The sequence below is a fragment of the Oxyura jamaicensis genome, chromosome 3 (genome assembly GCF_011077185.1).
Source record: "Oxyura jamaicensis isolate SHBP4307 breed ruddy duck chromosome 3, BPBGC_Ojam_1.0, whole genome shotgun sequence".
Classification (NCBI taxonomy): Eukaryota; Metazoa; Chordata; class Aves; order Anseriformes; family Anatidae; genus Oxyura; species Oxyura jamaicensis.
In genome coordinates, this window is record NC_048895.1 from 86,691,479 (window position 1) to 86,712,635 (window position 21,157).

General features: G+C 45.3%; 2 protein-coding genes across 2 annotated transcripts; one reads left to right on the forward strand and one right to left on the reverse strand.

Moving 5' to 3' along the window:
* Window positions 1–4,918: 4,918 nt before the first annotated feature.
* Window positions 4,919–13,290, reverse strand: MTO1 (mitochondrial tRNA translation optimization 1). Its single transcript, XM_035321033.1, has 12 exons — window positions 13,092–13,290; window positions 12,799–12,998; window positions 11,208–11,325; window positions 10,297–10,586; window positions 8,934–9,046; window positions 8,606–8,796; window positions 8,219–8,349; window positions 7,637–7,841; window positions 7,384–7,555; window positions 6,454–6,572; window positions 5,808–5,965; window positions 4,919–5,627 (listed from the first exon to the last, which is right to left on the reverse strand). The coding sequence occupies exons 1-12, from the start codon at window positions 13,288–13,290 to the stop codon at window positions 5,400–5,402; spliced, it is 2,124 nt and encodes a 707-aa protein (XP_035176924.1). The 3' UTR covers window positions 4,919–5,399.
* Window positions 13,291–13,518: 228 nt separating this feature from the next.
* Window positions 13,519–18,875, forward strand: CGAS (cyclic GMP-AMP synthase). Its single transcript, XM_035322026.1, has 5 exons — window positions 13,519–13,899; window positions 14,316–14,538; window positions 15,130–15,375; window positions 16,707–16,809; window positions 18,431–18,875. Exons 1-5 carry the CDS (start codon window positions 13,519–13,521, stop codon window positions 18,771–18,773), a joined length of 1,296 nt encoding a protein of 431 aa, XP_035177917.1. The 3' UTR covers window positions 18,774–18,875.
* Window positions 18,876–21,157: the final 2,282 nt, after the last annotated feature.

The window sequence follows — 21,157 nt, forward strand, 5'->3', positions numbered from 1 at the left end:
CACCCGCTGCCATGGGCAGGGACACCTCCCCCACCAGACCAGGTTGCTCAAAGCCCCATCCAGCCTGGCCTTGAACACCTCCAGGGATGGGGCATCCACAGCTCCTCTGGGCAGCCTGTGCCAGTGCCTCTCCACCCTCTGAGTGAAGAATTTCCTTCTAAAATCTCATGTAAATCTACCCTATTTCAGTTTAAAATCATTACCCCTTGTCCTATCCCTACATTCCCTGACAAAGAGTCCCTCCCCATCTTTCCTGTAGGCCCCCTTTAGGTACTGGCAGGCCGCTGTGAGGTCTCCTCAGGGCTTTCTCTTCTCCAGACTGAACAATCCCAGCTGCATCAGCCTTTCTTCACAGGAGAGGTGCACCAGCCCTCTGAGCATCCTCGTGGCCCCCCTCTGGCCGCACTCCAGCAGGTCCTTGTCCTTCTCATGTTGAGGCACCAGAGCCAAACACAGTAATTCAAATTTAAAGGAAATTTTCAGGTTCTGCTTATCTGCAGCCACATAGGCATATCTTAAGCAACTCCCCCATTTTTTTCTTTGATGTATATGTATGTGAATATACATACATATTATATATAATTTTTATATATATACACATAGCTAAAAATTGGTTATGTGCCATTTTTTTGTAATTGTTAGCTATTTAAAGGACTTCTTTCAAACCTGCAGTCATTCTTTTGAAGCTGGATTCTAAACTAGTTCCTCAGTAAATGTGGGGGGGGGGGGGGGGGAGAGAATAACAAATGGCTTAAGTAAATATTTAGTTTTATACGCTGGCCTGTGGCTTTGCTAACAGGACATGGGTATTTTGGAGAAAGAAACATAGGCTCCTTTGGTGTTAAAGTTGTGTCTGAGTAATGCAAACAAGCCCTTAAATAGCCTTTTCCCAAGGAAAAAGAGTAGATGAATTCAAGTGTAATGACACGTTTGCTGCTACTTGACTTTTATTTCTAGTAATAATAACTAGCATTATGTGGTCTGCTGATAGAGTTATGAACTGTGGAGTTATATCAGTCTGCTGATTCATTTATGAACAGCGCTCCTTGGAGAAGGAAGGGGATGTATTGCATGTTTATGGGGACCAGGGGAAAGGAAACAGCAAACCCGAACAAGAACAGAGCTTCTCTGCTCCGCCGCAGCCTCCTCTTTGCTAGGATGGTGCCCACAACTCACTTCTGGGCAGGAATCCCAGGAATTTCCATGTTAACAGCACAGATGAGGAGGTCTGAGACCACGGAGGCAGTCCATACCCGACGCCTGCCAGCTCCAGGCAGTGTCACCGAGCTGGCTGGTGGTGGCCTGGCCGAAGTCCTGCCAGGTGTCGTGGGACAAGGACAAATCCTCGCCGAAGCAGCTGGCTCAGCACTGCCGGCCCCGGCAGCCTTTCTACTCGTGACTCCCCGAATCCCATATGCTTGCGACACTGGCCACACACGGCACTTTTCAAGTTAAGCCACATAAAATTTGCAACTGAGGCAGCTCGTCACAAGCCTGCTGCCAGCTCCCCTCGCTGCCTGCTGCTCTGTAAGTCACAGGGAGAGCTCATTTCCCATCTGGCTCCGTGCCTGCTCGCCAGTCAACCACATCAAGCTTTGATTCACGTGGAACAAGAACAGCGTGTGCTTATCAGTCCCCAGCGGTGCCTGAAAACATGCCTCCTGGGGCTTGCGCTGGGAGGTGCAAAGATGCTAGAAATGAAAGCCTTCACCCTACACTTCATCCACCTCACACCTCTACCACAGCATCAGCCTGAAGTTGCAGCCTTCGGCTTTTAGGCTGTAATATTTGCCACCGCTGGACTCCCCAGCACAGAGGACAAGGCCCACGCTCCACATTTGGTCACTAGATGATGGTGACTACAGAGTCAGAAAGCTTCTGGTGGGGATCCACATCTGTCTCCTCCCTGAGATTTACACATGCGCAGTTAAGCCTGTGGAGAAGTTTATGAGAATAATAGAAAGAAAAACATCTTCCTTCTCCCCTCCCCCCCACCCAAGCACCCCTGTGGTAAAAACTATAGAAGATGAAGAATCAATCCCTTGCCCCCCCCCCCCCCTCAGGAAACATGTTTTTCATGTTTTGTTTCTCACTAGTCCTGTGGAGCCATAGAAAGAACCACAAATAAGCATGACACAGGCCACAGTACAGGAGGAAACCCAGATAGCACCTCCCCAGTGGAAACAGCAGCGCCTCAGAGACAGCAGATTCCTCCTTCAATGACTAACAACTGTGATCTTGGGATGCCCACCACTGAGCAGAGAAGCACAACCAGGAGACAAAGCCAACCAAGATAAACTCCCGAGCATCTCCAGTAGGTGCATATAAAGATCATATTGCTTACCCAAGTGCAAAATGGAGGACTAAGGAGAGCCACTTGGCACAACCACAACTGTTACGATTACAGCAGCTGGGTGACCATCAAAGATTGTGTGACAACAGCTTTTACTGTCTCCTCGTGTAATACAGCTTCCTATTTTTCTCTTGCTGCCATCTTCCTGACAAAAATAAAGAAAAAGAAACTGGGCAGGTGACATTCAAGTACTGTATGAAATGAAAGCTAGAACATGAAAGGAAACCAACAGTTGCCTTGAAAATATGGTACAAGGTGGAGTGGTAGAGATCTGAGGAAAATTTGCTCAGCAAAAACTGGCCTGTGTTCTCCAGGAAGGGAAAAAAAAAAAAAAGAGAATCACATTGAAACGGGGAACAAAGAGGTCCCTGGTATGTGCAAATGAGTTAGGCCAGCCTCATGCATCCTACCCTCCCTGCTTTTCTGGTCACAGCATGGTTTACAGGAGCACGAAGTGCAGTTCCTTACAGCACAACCCAGGAAAAACAAGCAGATGTCAATGTTAAGGACAAGCTGGTCCTGCCCTTCCCACCCTGCCAAGCTCAGCAAGACCACAGGAGCTGCGAGGTTCTAAGCTCACTTTGTCTTCACATAACAACCAAGCCTTGTGCCTTGTAACACGTCTTCAGTGGTGAGTTAGAAAGCAGATGGCACAATGTCTGCAGTTCATCTGCCCATGCTATTTGCAGCAGATTATTTAGCCTTTCTGCACCTGGATTTCTTTAGAAAACAAACAGAACTGCTTACTTACAGCTAGGACTTCAGTTAACGTCAAAAATGTTCTCAGACAAGAACTATTCAACAAGCATGTTACATACAGCAAGCCCTCCATAAATGAAACAACTAACACCTGAGGAACAGCCAGTCCTCAAACTTGTGCATGTGCAAGGCTTTACACTGCAGTAAGTACAGACATCGTTCTCCCCCAGATGTCTTGGCAAGGCAGGTTACCAGTGGCCAAGGACCCACGTCATGCTGAAATAGAGAGCAGTTGTTACAAAGGACCTTCTGGAAAGCAATGGACTTCTAACTTCAATTATTTTTACCCCCAAATTAATTCTCTCCTTCTTCCCAACTCTCAGACCACAGCTGTGCAGTACTGAATAGCTAAAAGAAAGAAAATTAAAATCCCACTCCTTCTGGCTCTTCCTTTTGGCTTAGTGGAATCACCCTTTGGTCGACATTGGTGAGTGCAAGAGCAGAACCAAGGCCTTTGTAACACAGAAATTAAATAAGTTTGGCACAGGTAAAATCATTTGCCTTTGTAGCAGGGTTTGGGGAGCTTGCCTTTAAAAACAGACATGAATGGATGCAAGGTTTTCCTGTCAGGCAGCTGCTGACAAGAGCTAGGAAATGCGGTTTTGAGACTGCACAATCCTTTTAAAAGTGAGAGAAAGAAAGTGTCAACAGGGCTTCCTTCTCCATCTGTAAAAAACACACGGAAGTTTTTACGGACATAGGTACATCAAAAATGGACAAAATGCAAAGGCACTGCATTGAGCAAAGCATGAGATGTTCTCAGTCAGCAATTCAGCTGGTTTGAACAGGCAGAGAAGGAAGGGAATTGGGGCTTCTTTGGATTCCCATAGCCAGAATTTTGAGAACTCCAAATCTGGAGCCTGAGTTACACCACAGAAAGTGTAACTGCCTTCCTTACACTAAACCTGAGGCTTAAAGGGCTGAAGTAATTGAGCCAATAAAGCTGAAAGTAGTCCAAAAAGGAGCAGTTGCACTGCTTTTCTGAACCATTCTGACACAAAGACCAACCTACAGATCATTTGCCTAAAGCTGTTGCGTACAAGCCGAGAGCTGGTGACAGGGCGGCGCATTTAGGAGGGCAGACGATTCCCCAAACAGCTCTGTAAGCTCTGCCCATCCTCCTGCTGCATGACAGGATTTCTGTCAACAAAAAGGACAGAAAAGGAACCACTCATGCAGAGCAAATAGAGAACAGTCCAGAACGTAATTTCAAAATGATAGCTATATTTAGCTCCCACAGAACTTGTTCCCAAGCCTGCTTGCCCATTCAATTCAGAGAATACTGAGGATTTAAAAAGAAATGAGGTGTGTTTGAATAGAAGTACAGTGTTTATTTTAAGCAAAAATGACTACTAGCATCAGAGAGACTGCAGCTAAATCAGGCAAGGATTCAGTAGGTGCACAGCAACAACTTGAACTCAGTGTTTCCTGATGGCAGGTGACAAAAGGACTGATCTTCCTCAGATGCAAATGCTGTTACTGCCAGCTGCAGGGCCACTGCTGATGAGAGATCACTGGTTCTGCTTCCCTGGGCTGCAGAACCCCTCGCTGCTCTGGCCTCCAGCACGGGAGGCTGTCTGCATGCTGCCTGGAGCTGGGGCTCCTGGCACAGGTTCACAATGAGTCCCCTGCCTTGCTCAGCACCCTGGCTGAGGCACTCTCAGCCTTTACCAGCTCTGTAGCAAATCTAGCACCATGTCTGTACTTCATCTGTGTGAACTGTGACCAGATGAATGGCCAGGGCCCTACTGAAAGTAACTGCAAGCTCAGAGACAATTTCTAGTTTGCTAAGCAACAACCAAGCTCTTCAGCACGTTTCAAGACAAGCTTTATTTATTTTAAAGGAGAACAAGAAAAAAAAAAAAAAAAAAAAAAAGCATGATACAGTGTTTACATTCAGCTGTCCTCCTACACAGATTTTTGTATGGCACACATGTTCCTAGCCAAAAGTTTCCCGTTGGCTAACATCACACTAAACCATCAGGCAGTAGCCACTGCACAGCTCTAAGCACCAGTACCAGTCATTGGAGCACTTTCCAGCTCAAATCCTCTTGTGCTACTGTGGGTTCAAACTCGGTAACATTTCTTCCTTCCAAAAGAGCAAAATGCAGTCATTTCCAAGATGCTTTACGACAGGTTTTGATGATCTGACAACTTCTATAGAAGCAGAGCTTTAAAGGCAATTCCTGTGTCTTGTTGGCTCCAACCAACATCATTTTTCTCTGTGACGATGCTAAGGTCAGCACAGGTGATCTTGCCATGTACTCTAGCAGCAGGTGAATACTTCTCACAAAGGTGTTTTAACAAAAGTACTCTCCAGCTCCTCTTCAGAAAGCTCTGCTGAAATCTGTGTTTGGGAAGCTGCTTTCTCCGAGTACATTTTCTCTGGTAAACACTTATCAGTCTGAGGAAAAGCTTTTAGCTTCTCTGCCTTCTGGTGTTTGTTTTTCACAAATCTTAGCAGGTTAACAATAGCTGCTGGGGTAATTCCAGGGATGCGGCTGACTGCACCAATCTGCACGTATAAACAAAAACAAGTTAACCTAAAACAAACCTAGACTCTGAAGCCAGACAGAAATGAGATCAAAAGCTGTGGGTATTCCCTTCCCTGATTCTCCTCACACACCCTTGTCCTTTGGGAAGACACAGAAGGGATTTCAGTGATGTTCTGCCTTGCTGTGGCCCAGTGACTTACCGTCTGGGGACGGTTAGAGCTTAGTTTCTCCCGCACCTCTGTTGACAGTGATGCATCAATAGCAAAGTAATCCAGGTCCTCCGGCAGTTGGAGGGCTTCATCTCGACGCACTTCTTCTATTTCCTGCTGTTGGTTGACTACACACCACTCATAAGCAGCTGCGATGGATGATCAGGGAAATGAGAGGACAAGATACAGACATTCACATGAAAGAAGTCACTTCCAGAAATCCTTGGAAGCAAAAAGAACAACTCCATCAAGATGATCAAAAGCACTGAGGAAGCTTCTAGCCTCACAGATTACAGAGCCTAATTCGTATCACTATGGAAAAAACCATACTTTTTAGTTTGGTACAGGAATTAAGATACACAGATTAGCTTTTCCTCTTCTTCTGGGAGAGGATCGTCTATTTGATTGAAGAGGAAAAACCCAGGATTGAACACAAATAATTGATGTCACCCCACAAAGTGAAAGACAGGCACTCAGACACGACTGTAGCCTATGGTAATACATGCATGCTCTGGTAAGAGTGCTTCACTTCACTGAACAGCAACATGAAACACATAGCAATGAACTGGTTTGCTCTTCCGCTACTAAACAAACCCCAAACAGATCCCACTATGGTTTCGTAACCCTTGTACTTTACCTTCTATTTTCAATCTCTCTGACAGTTCTCTCCATTCAGCAAACTTGCTCAGGGGTTTGGGGATAGCCCTTGCCAGATTCTCCATGTTGGCCTCTGGATATTGAAGCATGTCAAAGGCACTGTGGAGAACAAGAGTAGATGTTTTATGGTAGGAAGTAGTGTTACTTGCATCATTCCCAACTCAAACTTTTCAAGGGGGGGCACAGACCAGAACAACTGCAGAGCACAGCCCACCTCCCTCTTACCTCCTCTCAATACACAGATGAGCAGTTCAGCTCTCCTTGGTTGTTTGTAGGTTATCAACTTTCATTTACAATCTAAGTCATTCTGCTGCACTAATTGTTGATAAACGGGGATCTTCAAAATCCCTCACTTAAGATCTTTTTGTATGTCATAGGCTATAGGGTGCAGTATGATTTTTAGATCCCAATCAGCTTTATAGGTAATATAAAGAGCAGGACAGAATAAACCAAGTAAGGGCATTAAGGAGAGCCTTTCAAACAGACTGAGTCAGGGACATCTTAGTCACTGGTTTAAAACAGAAAAGGTGAGATATAAGAGGGGTATGGTAAGCAAGGGCCCTTGTGTTCAAGAACAGCCACCAATTAACACTAGCATAAAATATACACTGCTGCTTTATCAAGCTTTCAGTGAAGCAGCAACCCACTGCAAAGCTGTCACCATTCAGCGACACTCTCAGTACAGACAGCAAGCACTGACCGGGCCAGTAGAGTACTCTCTTTAGGAGCCTAAGTCAGTGTCATGAGTTGTGGCACAGCAGAAACCCCAATATCATGCTTCTTCTATAGGCAAAAATCAGGTGTGAGCCCCCCAAAGATGATAAAGCTGGAATCTTGGAGTATTGGCAGCTTCAGGAAGGCTGACCTACAAGAGCAGGTCAGACAAGAAGGCTTTGGCTGAAACCATTACCTCACAGGTGACCTTCGATTGCTACTCAGGTGAACTTCTGGTATTAGCTGGGACCATTTGGATATACTGAACTGAAGGGATTTCAGTGTTGCAATTCCATCCTCTAAAGCAGCCTTCATCTTAACTGTTTGTTCGTATCGCTGCTGTGACACACACCCAGCTTCCTCAAAACCTGCAGAGACAGGCGGCACATGAGACAGAGGTCTACAACCAGGCAGCACCGCTGACTGCAAGAGCCACCCTAAGAAAATACCTCTGAGGGTAAGCCTGGCGTCGGCGTTGTCCGGCCTGAGGGACATGCGGAACTCCACGCGGCTGGTGAACATGCGGTACGGCTCGTTGGTGCCCAGCGTGGTAAGGTCATCGATCAGGACACCGATGTAGCCCTCTGTGCGACTGACAATGAAAGGGGGCTTGCCACGAACCCGGAGGCATGCGTTGATCCCAGCAATCACACCCTGGACAGACAGAAAGCAAAACCAAGAACATTTACTGGTCTCTTTATGGCTAGAATATCAGCACGTCTGCATCTGAAGACTCATGCATCCAGCTGCACCTTGGAAAAAGGAATAATTAGGGCTACTAACCCAGGCATTATCTCCCCTGTGATAGTACAACTGTCTGAAGAGCTTCTTGGCCCCTGCTGACACACCTAGAGACATTTTCCACTTTTTCAGTTATACCCACTGCATGGTCTCCATGGAATCAGGGCGAGCAACAACAATAAGAACGTCTCATTAGAACAGGATGGGCCTACCATGACTGCGTGTCAAGGACAAACGCCAAGACAATATCCCTTCCTGAGCACAGAGTCCACACCATCAGATTCACCTACCTGAGCTGCAGCTTCTTCATAGCCTGTAGTGCCATTTATCTGGCCTGCAAAGAAGAGTCGCTGAACAAGACGGGACTCGAGAGAAGCAGTCAGCTGACGGGGATCTAAATAATCATACTGCACTCCATAGCCTAGGACAAAGAAAAAGAGAGATCTTAAGTGAGGGATTTTGAAGGTCTCTATTCTATGAACAACAGCTATCACTGGGGCAGAATGACTTGGTTTACCAACTTTTATTTACAATCTAAAAACAGCGAAGGAAAAATCCCTGCATCCAAGAATAAATTCTATTTTTGTTTCATATTTACCTTGGCTTGCTACGCTCTAAACAAAATCTTTTATTAGCTGGTAACCAATATGAAATGCAGATTTACCTGCACCCCTCACCTGGCTGTAACATCTTGGCTTTTTCCAAGCCTCGGATAGATTTGATCACCTGCTCCTGGAGCTCAGGCGGCAGTGTCATTGAGAGGCCTTGGGGGTAAATGACGTTGGACTCCAAGCCTTCAGGCTCCAGCCACACCTGATGCTCACGGTTTGGGAAGCGCAGAACCTTTGCTTCCAAAGAGGGACAGTATCTGCGACATGAAATAGTCGTAAGCGTCATCTGATCTGGAGAAGAGGCAATTTTCCAGAAGCAAAATAAGGCAGATGCACAGTTTGAGAGAATGTCAGCTCCCACCACTCAGAGCCTCGTATGGTGCCACGTACTTACCGGGGACCCCTTGTTGTCTCCCTCACATGGTTGTTCAGGTGGAGGTTATCTTGAACAATTTGCTGAGCTTTCAGGTTAGTGTAAGTCAGGTAGCATGACAGCTGATCTTCTGGCTGAAAGAGGCCAAAGCTCGCTTTAAGGTAATCCAGTCACAATGCCCTGCATTCTTACTGAACAGCTCTGTTCTGAGGATCTCCAAGCTTGGACAGCTGGCTCTCAATTCCTGTAGAGCTGTGTAGTGCTGTTATACCTTCTGCTCATACAGAATGAGAGTAATCAGAGAGCTTGAGCAATATGCCCCAAAGCACTCCAAGAACGCAACTTGGGAGTCCAGAATCTGAGCTGTATCCTATACACTGCATTCCTAATTACAGGATGGATATTCCTATTAAAGCAACAGATTCTATCACAGCATTCCCATTAACCACAGCAACTCAAAGCCCTGAAGAGCTCTGAAGAGGAGCAAGTGCTGACTCTTCAGCCACCAGCCAATTAAAAAGTTTGCTGAAGACTGAAGAAACCTCTCAAAATCCTGCAATTAACACGGAAAATTCACGTTTTGGAAATAAAAACACTATATAAAATATTTCACTATTTTTTTCTGGAAAAAAAAGTTGATAGACTTACATTCAAAACTGTAATAAACGTTGCACTTCAACTTCTTAAAACCTATCCTACAAATACCTACAACTTCAAGTGATATTACATCCTCAACCCCGCAATTATAGTAGGTCACTCCAAGTCCTATATGCTCTGGGACAAATTAACTCCTTATACTTAATTTGGTGCTGTTTAGCCACACTATGTAATAATGCCACCTGTTTTGCAGTTTTCTTTGGAAAACTGAGTTTCTTGTTTCAATTTACTGTTAAAATGCAACCCCTTACGATCTGTGGATAACTCCATCCTTTCTCTCTCCTGGTCTACACTACTAATGATCTCTACTTTCAGTATTTTAACCTGTTATTCTAGTGCTTTCGTAGCAAGCAAGATATAAATCTCCACAATACTCGTCTAATACCAGCTGTATTTTGTAAATGACACATTTACCCAGCACAGGAAGAATACTGCTAACAACACTCTATTTCATGCAATTCTCACTGTAAAAATAAAGAAAGTGGTCCTGAAGTCGGGCAGCAAGAGGAAAAAAGTACTTGCTTTGAAAAGTGAGCAAGCATTTTTTTCCTTTGTGTGGAAAACCTCAGAAACTTAACACTTCTAGTACGGAGAATACTGCCCAGCTCACCTTCCCAGCCATGAAAATCCCTTGCATCAGCTCCCTGGGGGGTTCTCAGCGTGACATTCCCAGAACCACCCCGAGTCATTCCCCAGCTACACGTGGATATGACGTGTGCTACCCCACCTTGATCCACACAGCCTTGCTGAGGAAGCTGAACGGCACAGGGGGATTGTCAGCTGTACGTTCCTCCAGGCCACTGAAGTCAATCGTGTCCTTGGCAAGCCGGGGCGGTGTCCCAGTCTTCAGCCTGCCCACGGCAAATCCCAGTCGCTCCAGTGTCTGCGCCAGCCCGACAGATGGCTGATCCCCTAGGCGCCCAGCTGGATGCTTCTCCAGTCCAACGTGGATCATGCCCCTCAGAAACGTGCCCGTGGTCAGGATGACACTCCCCGCGTGCACTGTGCTCCCATCCCCTGAAACGACAAGTTTTCAGAGGTGCATAAACTTTACTATCAAAGAAGCCCTGGTATGCTGGTCTAGAACTGTCCACCGAGGGCTTATGCAGCTTTTATTATTTGACAAAATCAGTATTTCAATTACATTAATAACAGTAACTATCGTAAGCGGCAGGTACAGTTACTCTCATATTTTTATTATTCTCCCGAGTGTGTTAACCAAATACAGAAATCCCATTCCTGGGAAAAATTCCTGTCCACGCCTTTAGTTTGGAAAGCCTGCTTACTAGGCCAGCGAGTGGTAACAAACCACGAGACTGCTAGTAACAGGACACTACTGTCCAGAAACATCATCTGCAGCGTACTCTGTTTGCCAAATAAAATTTCATAATGCCGCGTGGAATTCAAAATCACGAGTCTGGAGAAGATTAAACATATCTGAATTCTCAATATCCAACCAGTCATGTTTTTCATTGTGTTACAGAAACTTAGCTAGGCTTAGTTTACACCCAGCCTAATGGGGTGTAATTTGCCTACTGGCTAATTCAACTTTCTCACTGCTGAATCAGAAGTGTTTACCCTGCAGGCTGCTCTTAGTGTAAAATAACTGAGGGTGCTTACGGAGCTGCTTGCACATACCCAGAACGACTCCTCTGACTCGGCACTTCCCAGGATGGTCTGGTTCTGGTTCTGTCAAGAGAAGATCTTCCACAGATGCCTCATGAACTGTCAACAGTGGTGTGTTAAGGATTTCTTTCTGTCATGAAAGGAGTTACTGCAAACATCTAGGAAGTTCTGAGACATTTCGGCAGTCCCACATCTTGACAGTTATTCAAAATACGTCAGCTTCTTCCCCTTTCCACTCTTACCAGGCCACTTGACAGACATTCAATTACTGCACCAGTTCCTGATTTATTAAGTAGAACTTTCCATTCACCGAGTTTAAGCTCTAAAGAAACTATTTGTTTATGAACTCTGAAATGTATATAAAATGTTGAGAGATTTTAAAAACTACACTGAGCCCCAACAATCCAAACCGTATTAAAGCACCAACCTCAAAGGTATCTAGTTTTTATAGGAATATGTCAAAAAAATTATCATTTTTAATTGATCCTAATACTGCAGCTTTGACTAATCTAATACTCCATCACACCAACACACACAGAAAATTCCAAGAAACAAGCCCGCACTTTAAAACTAGTTCTTAATTTTCTCTTAAAATACTCTGCAACACCAATCCCGCCAATCCTGCTGTTTTAAAGCAGTATATAGGGATCCTAACTGCTTGATGACTTATCCTGAAGCAGTTGTCTTGGGACCCCGCTACACTGGAGCTCCTGTCCCCAGCTTGATGCTGTCCCTGCTCCACCTCAGCAGGTGGATGCAGGTCCCAGCTGCTAATACAGTGCTATGGGACAGAAGCAGGAGCTGGTGGCACACACAGAGTCCAGCTGATCATCCTACCCACTGCTCTGTGGGGCACCTGACCTGACCACACAGTGCCTGCAACAATGCAAGGCAGCATTGCCCTATTTCTGCAGAGCCCCCTCAGACCGGGTTCTTGCAGACAATGTCCAGCTCTGCAAAAAGCCACATCACCGCCACCTGCATTTCTCTTTTCAAACATAAATGTCTACAATATGTATTTTAGATTAAGTTTCCAAAACAGAAAAAAAAATGTTGTTTTGAGGGTACTTAATGCGTGTCAGTGACATCGTATTTTGTTTATCAGCTAAGGAACTAGGATTCCTTTGCAGCCTTTTGCAGTCCTCAGGTCAATGTTTCTCCTTCCTCCACGTGCTTTAATTTTCAAATTCACTGCAGAACAACTGAGACCCTTACGCAAGCTTCCTTAATGTTTGTTTGGCACTACCTTGTGTTAGTCTGATCTAGAGGAAACGGCCTCAAGTTGCACCAGGGTAGGTTCAAGTTGGAAATGAGGAGACATTTCTTCTCAGAAAGAGCAGTCAGGCATTGGGACGGGTTGCCCAGGGAGGTGGTGGGGTCACCGTCCCTGGGGGTGTTCAAGGAAAGGCTGGACGTGGTGCTTGGGGACATGGTTTAGTGGGTGACGTTGGTGGTAGGGGGATGGTTGGACCAGGTGATCTTGGAGGTCTTTTCCAGCCTTAATGGCTCTATGATATCCCCATCTAGGGACAGATTCAGCACCCCCTGGCCTGGAGCTGCCCGCAGCCCTGCCATCACCCCCTACCCCCCATCCCTCTCTCACCCGCATGTTGTCCCTGTAGAGGCCGCGGTCCACCTGCGCCCGCAGCCCCCAGACGGCCGGCCCCTTGCAGCGGTTGAGCACTTTGTAGTGCACGCCGGCCAGGTCGCACACCCGGCCGCACAAGCCGTCCAGGGCGTCCACCTCCCTGACGAGGTGCCCCTTGCCGATGCCGCCGAAGGACGGGTTGCAGGACAGCTGGCCTGCGGGAAGCACACGGGGAGAGAGCCGTCAGCGGCCGGGGGGGCAGCGCAGGAGGCCCCGAGCCGCCCCTAACCCAGCCCCGGTGCCGGTACCGATGGTGCCGATCTTGTGCGTGAGCAGCAGCGTGCGGGCCCCGCCGCGAGCAGCCGCCGCCGCCGCCTCGGTCCCGGCATGGCCGCCGCCGATCACCACCACCTCGTAGCCCGCTGCCGCCCCGCTGCCCGCCCGCCGGGGCCCGGGGCTCGGTGCCGGCGGCAGCGCCAGGCGGCGCCAGCGGCTGCGGCACAACATGGCTCCCGCGGGCTGCCCCCGCCGCGGCCCGGCCCCGGAACGGGAAGCGGGGCCCGGCGGAGCCGCCACGTCCCGCGGCGCCCGGGCGCCCCTCAGCGGCCGCCGGCTGCTCCGGGAGGGCACCGGGGAGGGCGGCGCCTCGGCTCGGCCCAGCCCCTCCGCGCGGCGGGACTTTCGGTTTCCCGCGCGCCTCGGAACCGCCTGGAAGAGGAACCCGGGACGCGGCTCATGGAGGGCGCGGGCGGCCCCGGGGAGCGCCGGCAGCGGGCGGTGCGGCGCAGGAAGGCCACCGGGCGCGGCTCCTCCACCGGCGGCGAGCCGAGGGAGGGCGGCCCCGCTGCCACCGGGCGCGGCCGTCCCGCCAGGGCAGCTCCAGCCGGAGGGAGGCGGCCGGGGGGATCCGCGGAGAGAGGCGGAGAAGCGGCGGCGGCTCCCCTGAGGCTGCGGGGGGTGCTGTCGCAGCTCAGCCTGGGCCGGCGGGACGTGTCCGAGGCGTCGGGGCTGGTGAACCAGGCGGTGTCGCACCTCATACAGGCCATCCGCGGCAGGGACGGCGGCTTCGGCTCCATCAGCAGGCTGGGCGCCGGCAGCTACTACGAGCGCGTCAAGGTGGGTGCGGGACGGCCGCGACCGCGGGGCTGGGCCCGAGCGGCAGGGCTGGCCCCCTCAGCTCCGGGGGACGGCTGCCGAAAGCAGCTCCAAGCATGGCAACGCGTTTTGTTTCTTCGCAGCTGGTTCCTGAGCGCAAAAGGGAGACCGCTGAGAACTCACCTGGTACTTAGAGCAGTTTAGGAATCCCAAAAGTCTCTTAAAAACTCAGTAAGTTGAAAAAGGGAGGAACGTCAGGACATTGCTGTTCTCCACAGCAGTCCTATAATAGGAATCCACCAGAAATAAGCTCCTATTTCACGTCAGACGTGGCAAACACACCAAGGCATTCCCACGTAAAACCTCAGGTGGGGTACAAGCTTAAAGCAAATAAAGCCGAAGTTGCACGTTTAATACGGTGTTCTTGTACTTTGCAGATATCTGAGCCAAATGAGTTTGATATCATGCTTGTAATGCCTGTCACGAGAATTCAGCTAGATGAGTGTGATGACACTGGAGCCTATTATTATTTAACATTCAAAAGAAACCCAAAGGAAAAGTGTTTGAGCAGGTTTTTAGATGAAGATGGAAAATTATCAGCCGATAAAATGCTTACAGCACTAAGAAAAATTATTAAAGAAGAAGTAAAAAACATTAAGGGTAAGTACTGAACAAACAAATTTCACACAGCAATGTGAAAAATGCAGTTGTATCTTAAGGTCTCTTGTCCCATGTGTAGTGCTGCCTACAAAACCTCTGCATTTTGAACCTCTCTGCCCTATACAAAGGAATATTTGCTGAACTGGTAGCAAAATGAATCAAACTACCTCATTAGCTAATATTATTTCATATCTGTCTATAAGATGTATCCCCTTTTAGGGTACTCTTTTTCTCAAAAACCTTCTGCTATGTCATAGCCAATTCACTTCAGTCTAAATGTCTTCCATAGTGAAATAGTTCATGAGAAAGCACTGCTATGTCTACAGAAGATACCTCAAAGAGAGTCAAAAATACTTTTTTTTTTTTTAAAAAAAGGGCAACATCTTCAGTTCAAGGTAAGTTTTCCTTATTTTGTAGACGGAGGCCTCAGTTGGCCTCCTTCATGTTTTAAAAATCCATATGCCTTTCACAAATCCTATAGGATAAAGCACCTGAGACTTTTGACTGGTTATAAATTCCTGTTCAGTAAACACTTTATCTTCAAAAAATGCTTCTTCTAACATGAAAAAAAATATTTTTTTTTGTTACTAGATGTGGAAGTAACTGTGAAAAGAAAGAAGGCTGGAAGTCCTGCAATAACTCTTTTGATCAAAACGTCTTCAGCAGAAATATCAGTGGACATCATCTTGGCTTTGGAAGTTCAGCAGAGCTGGCCTCCCAGCACTCAGGACGGCCTCAACATTGAACGGTGGCTAGGACGAAAAGTCAGGAGAGAGCTCAGAAATAAACCGATTTATTTAGTAGCCAAGCAAAACAAAAAAGAAAAAGTTCTAAGAGGTACTTCAAATACATACAATAAGCCTAAGTTAAGAAATATCTTCTCTACAACTTGATCGTTTATAAATGTCATAACAAGGGTATCCAAGTTCTGTTCAGTAGTCTGCCACCAAGATACACTGACCTTTAATTTATCCTGGGTGTAGGCAGATCATCTTTGAAACCCCTCTTTGAAACATCAGATTTGCAACACTGCTTGTCCTGTGCTGCAATCGAAAAACAAAACTGCTTTGCAGACTGTACAGTAGCAGATTCTAACAGTATTATATTCAATCTATTAAATCCAGTACAGGCATGTACATTTTCCCTGTTCTAATGCTGTATTAAACAGCAACATCCATTCATTTATAAAGAAAATAAATTAAGGCGATTTCTAAAAAGACAGAGGACATCCCTGTAAGTGGCACTTAGAAGTTCTACGCTTCTGCAGGAAGCAAACTCTACTTTTTTAACATGATATATTATTTCTCATTGAAATCTAATGTGGCTGCAACATGATAGCTATTATTTTTTTTTCTAGAGGACCGTTACGCCAAGCCTCCATTAGCTTGCAGAAACATCCCAACTTGGCATTGTATTATGAGAATTGATGGTTTCAGCAAAAAGAGTTCTGGCAGCTTGGTATTTTTATAAGTTAGGATACCTGTCTTAACAGTGCCAAGTAACTCACCACTGCTTTAGTGGGCATTGAAAATTAAATGCAAATAGTAATCAAACCAAACAGGTAGGGAAACAGTGTAACTTAAGTGAGGAAGACAAAAATGACTGTTAGTGTTCTAGAAATCAGGGGCTGGGCTGTATTTATCATTGTTTTCAGAAACATTACCAGAAAAACAAAAATAAATGTTTTTAAACAGTTACCAGAGACAAGCTCGGAAGTGCTTGCATGAAGAAATTTAAACCACTCAAGATTTGTTCACTCAAAACCAAAATGGTTAAGCAATAAAGCCAATAATACAGAACAGAAATTGAGAGGTAGTAGATTTCTGTAAGCAGTGTAATTATTCCCCATATGATGTTCAACAAATGCCAGAAAGTTCACCATCGAGCTTAATTTTAAAAATAAAGCCAAATATCCTTGAAAATATAGTGAAAGCATCCAGGCAATTAACTAGGGCCTGTAACGTTACAATTTTATTTGTATGGAGTAGCTGGGGAATTGAGGAGTTAACTCATTTTAGTAACTGCTGATTTTTTTTTTATTATTTTTTAGGTGCAAAGAAATTGTCAATATTTTAAATTCAGTTAGTTTTAAATGTCTTTTTTTTTTTCCTAGTTATAGCCGTAGTTACTGCTGTGTAATAATTTATCAATCTTGTACTCCACTTTAGGAAACACCTGGCGACTCTCTTTCTCACATATTGAAAAGGCCATGATGAACAACCACGGCAGCATAAAGACATGCTGTGAAACCGATGGAGCAAAATGTTGTAGGTTGGTATTTCACAGTAATATTTTGCTTTAAGCTAGTTTGAGCCTTAATATTGCCCAGCACTGTTTCAGTTTAACATTTAAGGCTTTGGTCTAGGAGTAATTATTCTTAACAGGGACCAAGAATAAGAATTTTAAGCATTAATTCTTGCATCACTGTTCTAGATTAGTACAAGCTTGCAGGTACTCGTTGACCGTCTGACTTGCATTTACTCAGAAATAGATGGAAACAAATCACGTTGCAGATATATGTTCCAAATTTGCCTTTCAAAGCAAACAGATCTGATTTGCCAAGTAATCTTTCCTAAAGTCAGTCTTATTTAGAAAAATTAGCTTGAAAGTCTGATGACTCAGCCTTCTGAGCTTTGTAAGCAAATTACAGTTCATGGCAAGGCAATTTAGTAAATGATGTTGAGAAAAGAACTGCTGAATGGGATCAGGATCAATAAATATGATTTTTCACTCTAGTAAAATCTGGTTCCCACATTTCTTTGAAGAGAAAAAAACTGCATCAGCTACAGAAACTATTTTATGGCAAAACCGCTTCGTAGTTTATTCTATCCTGCATAGAATCAAGAAAGTCACAAGAGAACTAATAAAAACCCCTTATCTTTGCTTTATGTGTAGTATCAGACGTGCTATGTCCTTGCTTAGCAATGAACTGAACTACACCTCTTCAACTCACAGATACCACAGGAAGGCAGTGGTACTGCCTTCAGTGTAAATCCAACCTCAAAGCACAGCTTTAATCTTCAGCAGTGCTCCAAGTTCACGTTATAGTGGTAGCAGTATCTGCAGCAGGGACACTACCATGCAAGCACAGTGCTATGATTCTATGATACTTCTAGGATTATCTACCTTATTGCTGCACTTATTTTAAATTTTTATTGAAAACATTCTTTTAGAGTAAGAATATTTTTATTTCATAGAATTGCAGAATGGTTTGGGTCAGAAGGGACCTTAACGCATCTAATTTCCCTGCCGTGGGCAGGGACACCTCCCAGTAGACCAGGTTGCCCAAAGCCCCACCCAACCTAGCCTTAAACACCTCCAGGGATGGGGCATCCACAGCTTCTCTGGGTAATCTGTTCTAGCGCCTCACCACACTCACAGAAAATTATTTCTTGCTTGTATCTAATTTAAGTCTAACCTCTCTGACCAAGCCCAGCTCCCTCAGCCTGTCTTTGTAGGAGAGGTGCTGCAGCCTAGTGATCATCTTTTTGTCCCTCCTCTGGCCTCGTTCCAATACTTCCATGTCCTTTTTGTGCTGGGGGTCCCAGAGCTGAATGCAGCACTCCAGGTGGGGTCTCACAAGAGCAGAGCAGAGGGGGAGAAATGACCTCTGTTGACGTGCCAGCTACGCTGCTTTTGATGCGGCCCAGGATACAATTGGCCTTCCGGGCTGCAAGCGCCCACTCCCAGGTCACGTCAAGCTTCTCATCAACCAACACCCCCAGGTCCTCCTCCTCAGGGCTGTTCTCAATCCATTCTCCACCCAGCCTGTATTTGTACTTGGAATGTGCTGGAATTTTCTTTCATAAATAATGTGTATTTGAATATCTACAATAGACATTTAGAACTAACTACATAGAAGATATCTAATTAGCTCTTATTTATTTAACAGGAAAGATTGTCTCAAGCTTCTGAAGTATCTTCTAGAGAAACTTAAAATGAAATATCCAAAAGAATTGGAAAAAATTTGTTCCTATCACGTCAAAACCGCCTTTTTCCACTCATGTGTCATTTGGCCAAATGACACAGACTGGCAGTACGAAAACCTTGAACACTGTTTTCAGAATTATCTAGAGTATTTTCTGCATTGTCTGCAAGACTGTCAGCTGCCACACTTTTTTATTCCCCAATACAACTTGCTCAGCCTGGATGACAAAGCAAGCAGCAATTTCCTTTCCAGACAAATAAACTATCAATTGAACAACAGATTCCCAATATTTCAACAGGGATATTAAGAAAGTTATTTACAGTAACTACCTGAAAGCAAATCACATAGATTTGCATATTGTAAAACATGTTTAACACCTAATGCTACATCTCAGTAGTTTGATATCATCGAAAATCAAGGACACACTCTTAAAAGAAACTGGAAATTTTAATTAATATTTGATGGGGTCAGTTACGAAAGTAAACTGACTGTAATGTGAAAAATCCTGACATGAAATGACTGCTAAACACAGGAGAGAACAGGTGCCAGCTTGAGAACTTGACATTCAGCCTAATAACAGCCTGGGAACGAAGGACATCCCTGAAGTGTGGCTGAATAGCTCATAGTGGTGAAGACACTGTTGTCACACCTGTACATACATTGCATATACGGGTGCATATATATATACATAATATATATCCTACAAGAAACTGAGCTGCTTGAGCTTGTGTAGAGCAGAACAATGAAGCTGGTGAAGGGAGTGGAAGACAGGACTTCTGAGGGGAGACCTCATCACTCTATAACTACCTGAAAGGAGGTTGCAGTGAGGAGGGTGTTGGTCTCTTCTCAGGTGAGAGGGTCAGTTCTCTTCAATGTTGCTGATGATGGAGGAGCTAGGAGGAGCTGTTGCTCCCTTGAGGATAGAGAGGCCTTACAAAGAGATCTTGTCTAGAGAGCTGGGCAATCACCAACCACATGAAGTTCAACAAGAGCAACTGCCAGATTTGGCACCTGAGACAGGGCAATCCTGGATATACCTGTTCTTTGCATAGAATCTTTAAGGTTGGAAAAGACAGATCATCTGGTCCAACCATTGCCCTACCACCAATGTCCCCAAGCACCACGTCCAACCTTTCCTTGAACACCCCCAGGGACGGTGACTCCACCACCTCCCTGGGCAACTCATTCCAATGCCTGACTATTCTTTCTGAGAAAGAATGCCTCTTAATGTCCAATCTGAACCTCCCAGTACAACTTGAGGCCATTCCCTCTAGTCCTATCACTAGATACCTGTGAGAAGAGGCCCAGCTCCCCTACTTTCCTTTCAGGTAGTTGCAGAGAACAGCATGGTCTCCCCTGAGCCTCCCCTTCTCCAGACTAAACAACCCCAGTTCCCTCAGCTGCTCCTCACAGGACTTGTACTCCAGGCCCTTCACCAGCTTTGTAGCCCTTGGTAGCTGGGGGATGAGAGGCTGAAGAGCAGCCTCGCAGAAAGGCATCTGGGCATTCTGGTTGACGACACATATCACTCTGCTGCTGTAGTACTGACTTTCCTACCTCAAATTGCCTTTTTACTTCTGATTGCTGCTACTGTTAATTGGTACTGTATCCTTAGTATTTGTTAAATACAAACACTTGTACCTTAGTAATAACTCTAATATATACATGGATAAAAGCTCTTTGCCTTATTAATCATAGTATTATTGCTAGTAGTGATTTGCGTTAATTTATAAAGTAACAATCTTTAATAAACAAAGACTCCCCAAGTCTTGTGTGTTATGGAATCCTTCAAGCTCATTATAACAGTCTCTGTACACCTGCTGGTCAGGTAGTTCCCTCCCCCCCCTTTTTGATTGCAACTGTATTTATCTTCCCTATCCATATGCAGATTTCACCTGCAAACTACCAAGTTATACAAATAACATATAGAAGAATTTACAACAGTCAATTTCACAAGTGTAATTATCCCAAATATAAAGGCACCAACGACAGGATAGTTAAAAGTGAAAAATGACTATTTTATTTAAAATTAAAATGCATTGCAGAATATCCAGAATTCACTCCTGCTTTCAAAAAGAAAGAAAAAAAGCTGAACGGTAAAAGCCGCTGAAATTATTTTGACATAAAACTGAACTACTTCTCCAGGTCAAGTGGGTGTATGAAGAGCTTTGCAGAGGGCAATCATTGGCAACAGTGAGCAAAAAGAGAATACAGTATCAAAATTATATTACATTCCTGAAGTAACTCATCTTTCTGAGTCTTCAGAATTGCTTTGGAAATTAGCCTCTTCACTGGACTTTGGAAGGGAAGCAATCATTATCCAACACAAAAGTTACTGCACCAATGAGCATCTGTGTGGAGATTCTTGTAGAAAAGGTGTACTTTTTCAATCCATTATCAAGGAGGAAGGAGTTTTCCTGTAAAAGGTTTTCAAAACCAAAATGTAGCCTGAATCTGACACTCCCAGAGTTGGGCAGAATTCAGCTCAGTTTTCTCGAGTATGTTAAGAGCAAAGGACTACGACATTTACTACTACTAAAACTGTGCAGCTTATAAAAACACAGCATTTTAGAGCTGCCTTTTTTTTTTTTTTTAAAAAAAAGTAGTTTTAAAAAGAGCCAAGGGAAGTCTGTATTTTTACTCTACTTTTTGAAGACAAAACACCTACAGGCTAAAATAAAACTCAGACTT

What these genes read in the sequence shown, in the direction of transcription:
- MTO1 (XM_035321033.1), bottom strand. Translation starts at nt 13,290, where the DNA reads ATGTTGTGCCGCAGCCGCTGGCGCCGCCTGGCGCTGCCGCCGGCACCG. An exon ending in GCACAAGATCGGCACCATCG is followed by an intron (nt 12,999 to 13,091) that starts GTACCGGCACCG and finishes TGCTTCCCGCAG; the next exon opens with GCCAGCTGTCCTGCAACCCG. An exon ending in AGCCAAGATGTTACAGCCAG is followed by an intron (nt 8,350 to 8,605) that starts GTGAGGGGTGCA and finishes TCTTTGTCCTAG; the next exon opens with GCTATGGAGTGCAGTATGAT.
- CGAS (XM_035322026.1), top strand. Translation starts at nt 13,519, where the DNA reads ATGGAGGGCGCGGGCGGCCCCGGGGAGCGCCGGCAGCGGGCGGTGCGG. An exon ending in AGAAGTAAAAAACATTAAGG is followed by an intron (nt 14,539 to 15,129) that starts GTAAGTACTGAA and finishes TTTTGTTACTAG; the next exon opens with ATGTGGAAGTAACTGTGAAA. An exon ending in GATGGAGCAAAATGTTGTAG is followed by an intron (nt 16,810 to 18,430) that starts GTTGGTATTTCA and finishes TTTATTTAACAG; the next exon opens with GAAAGATTGTCTCAAGCTTC.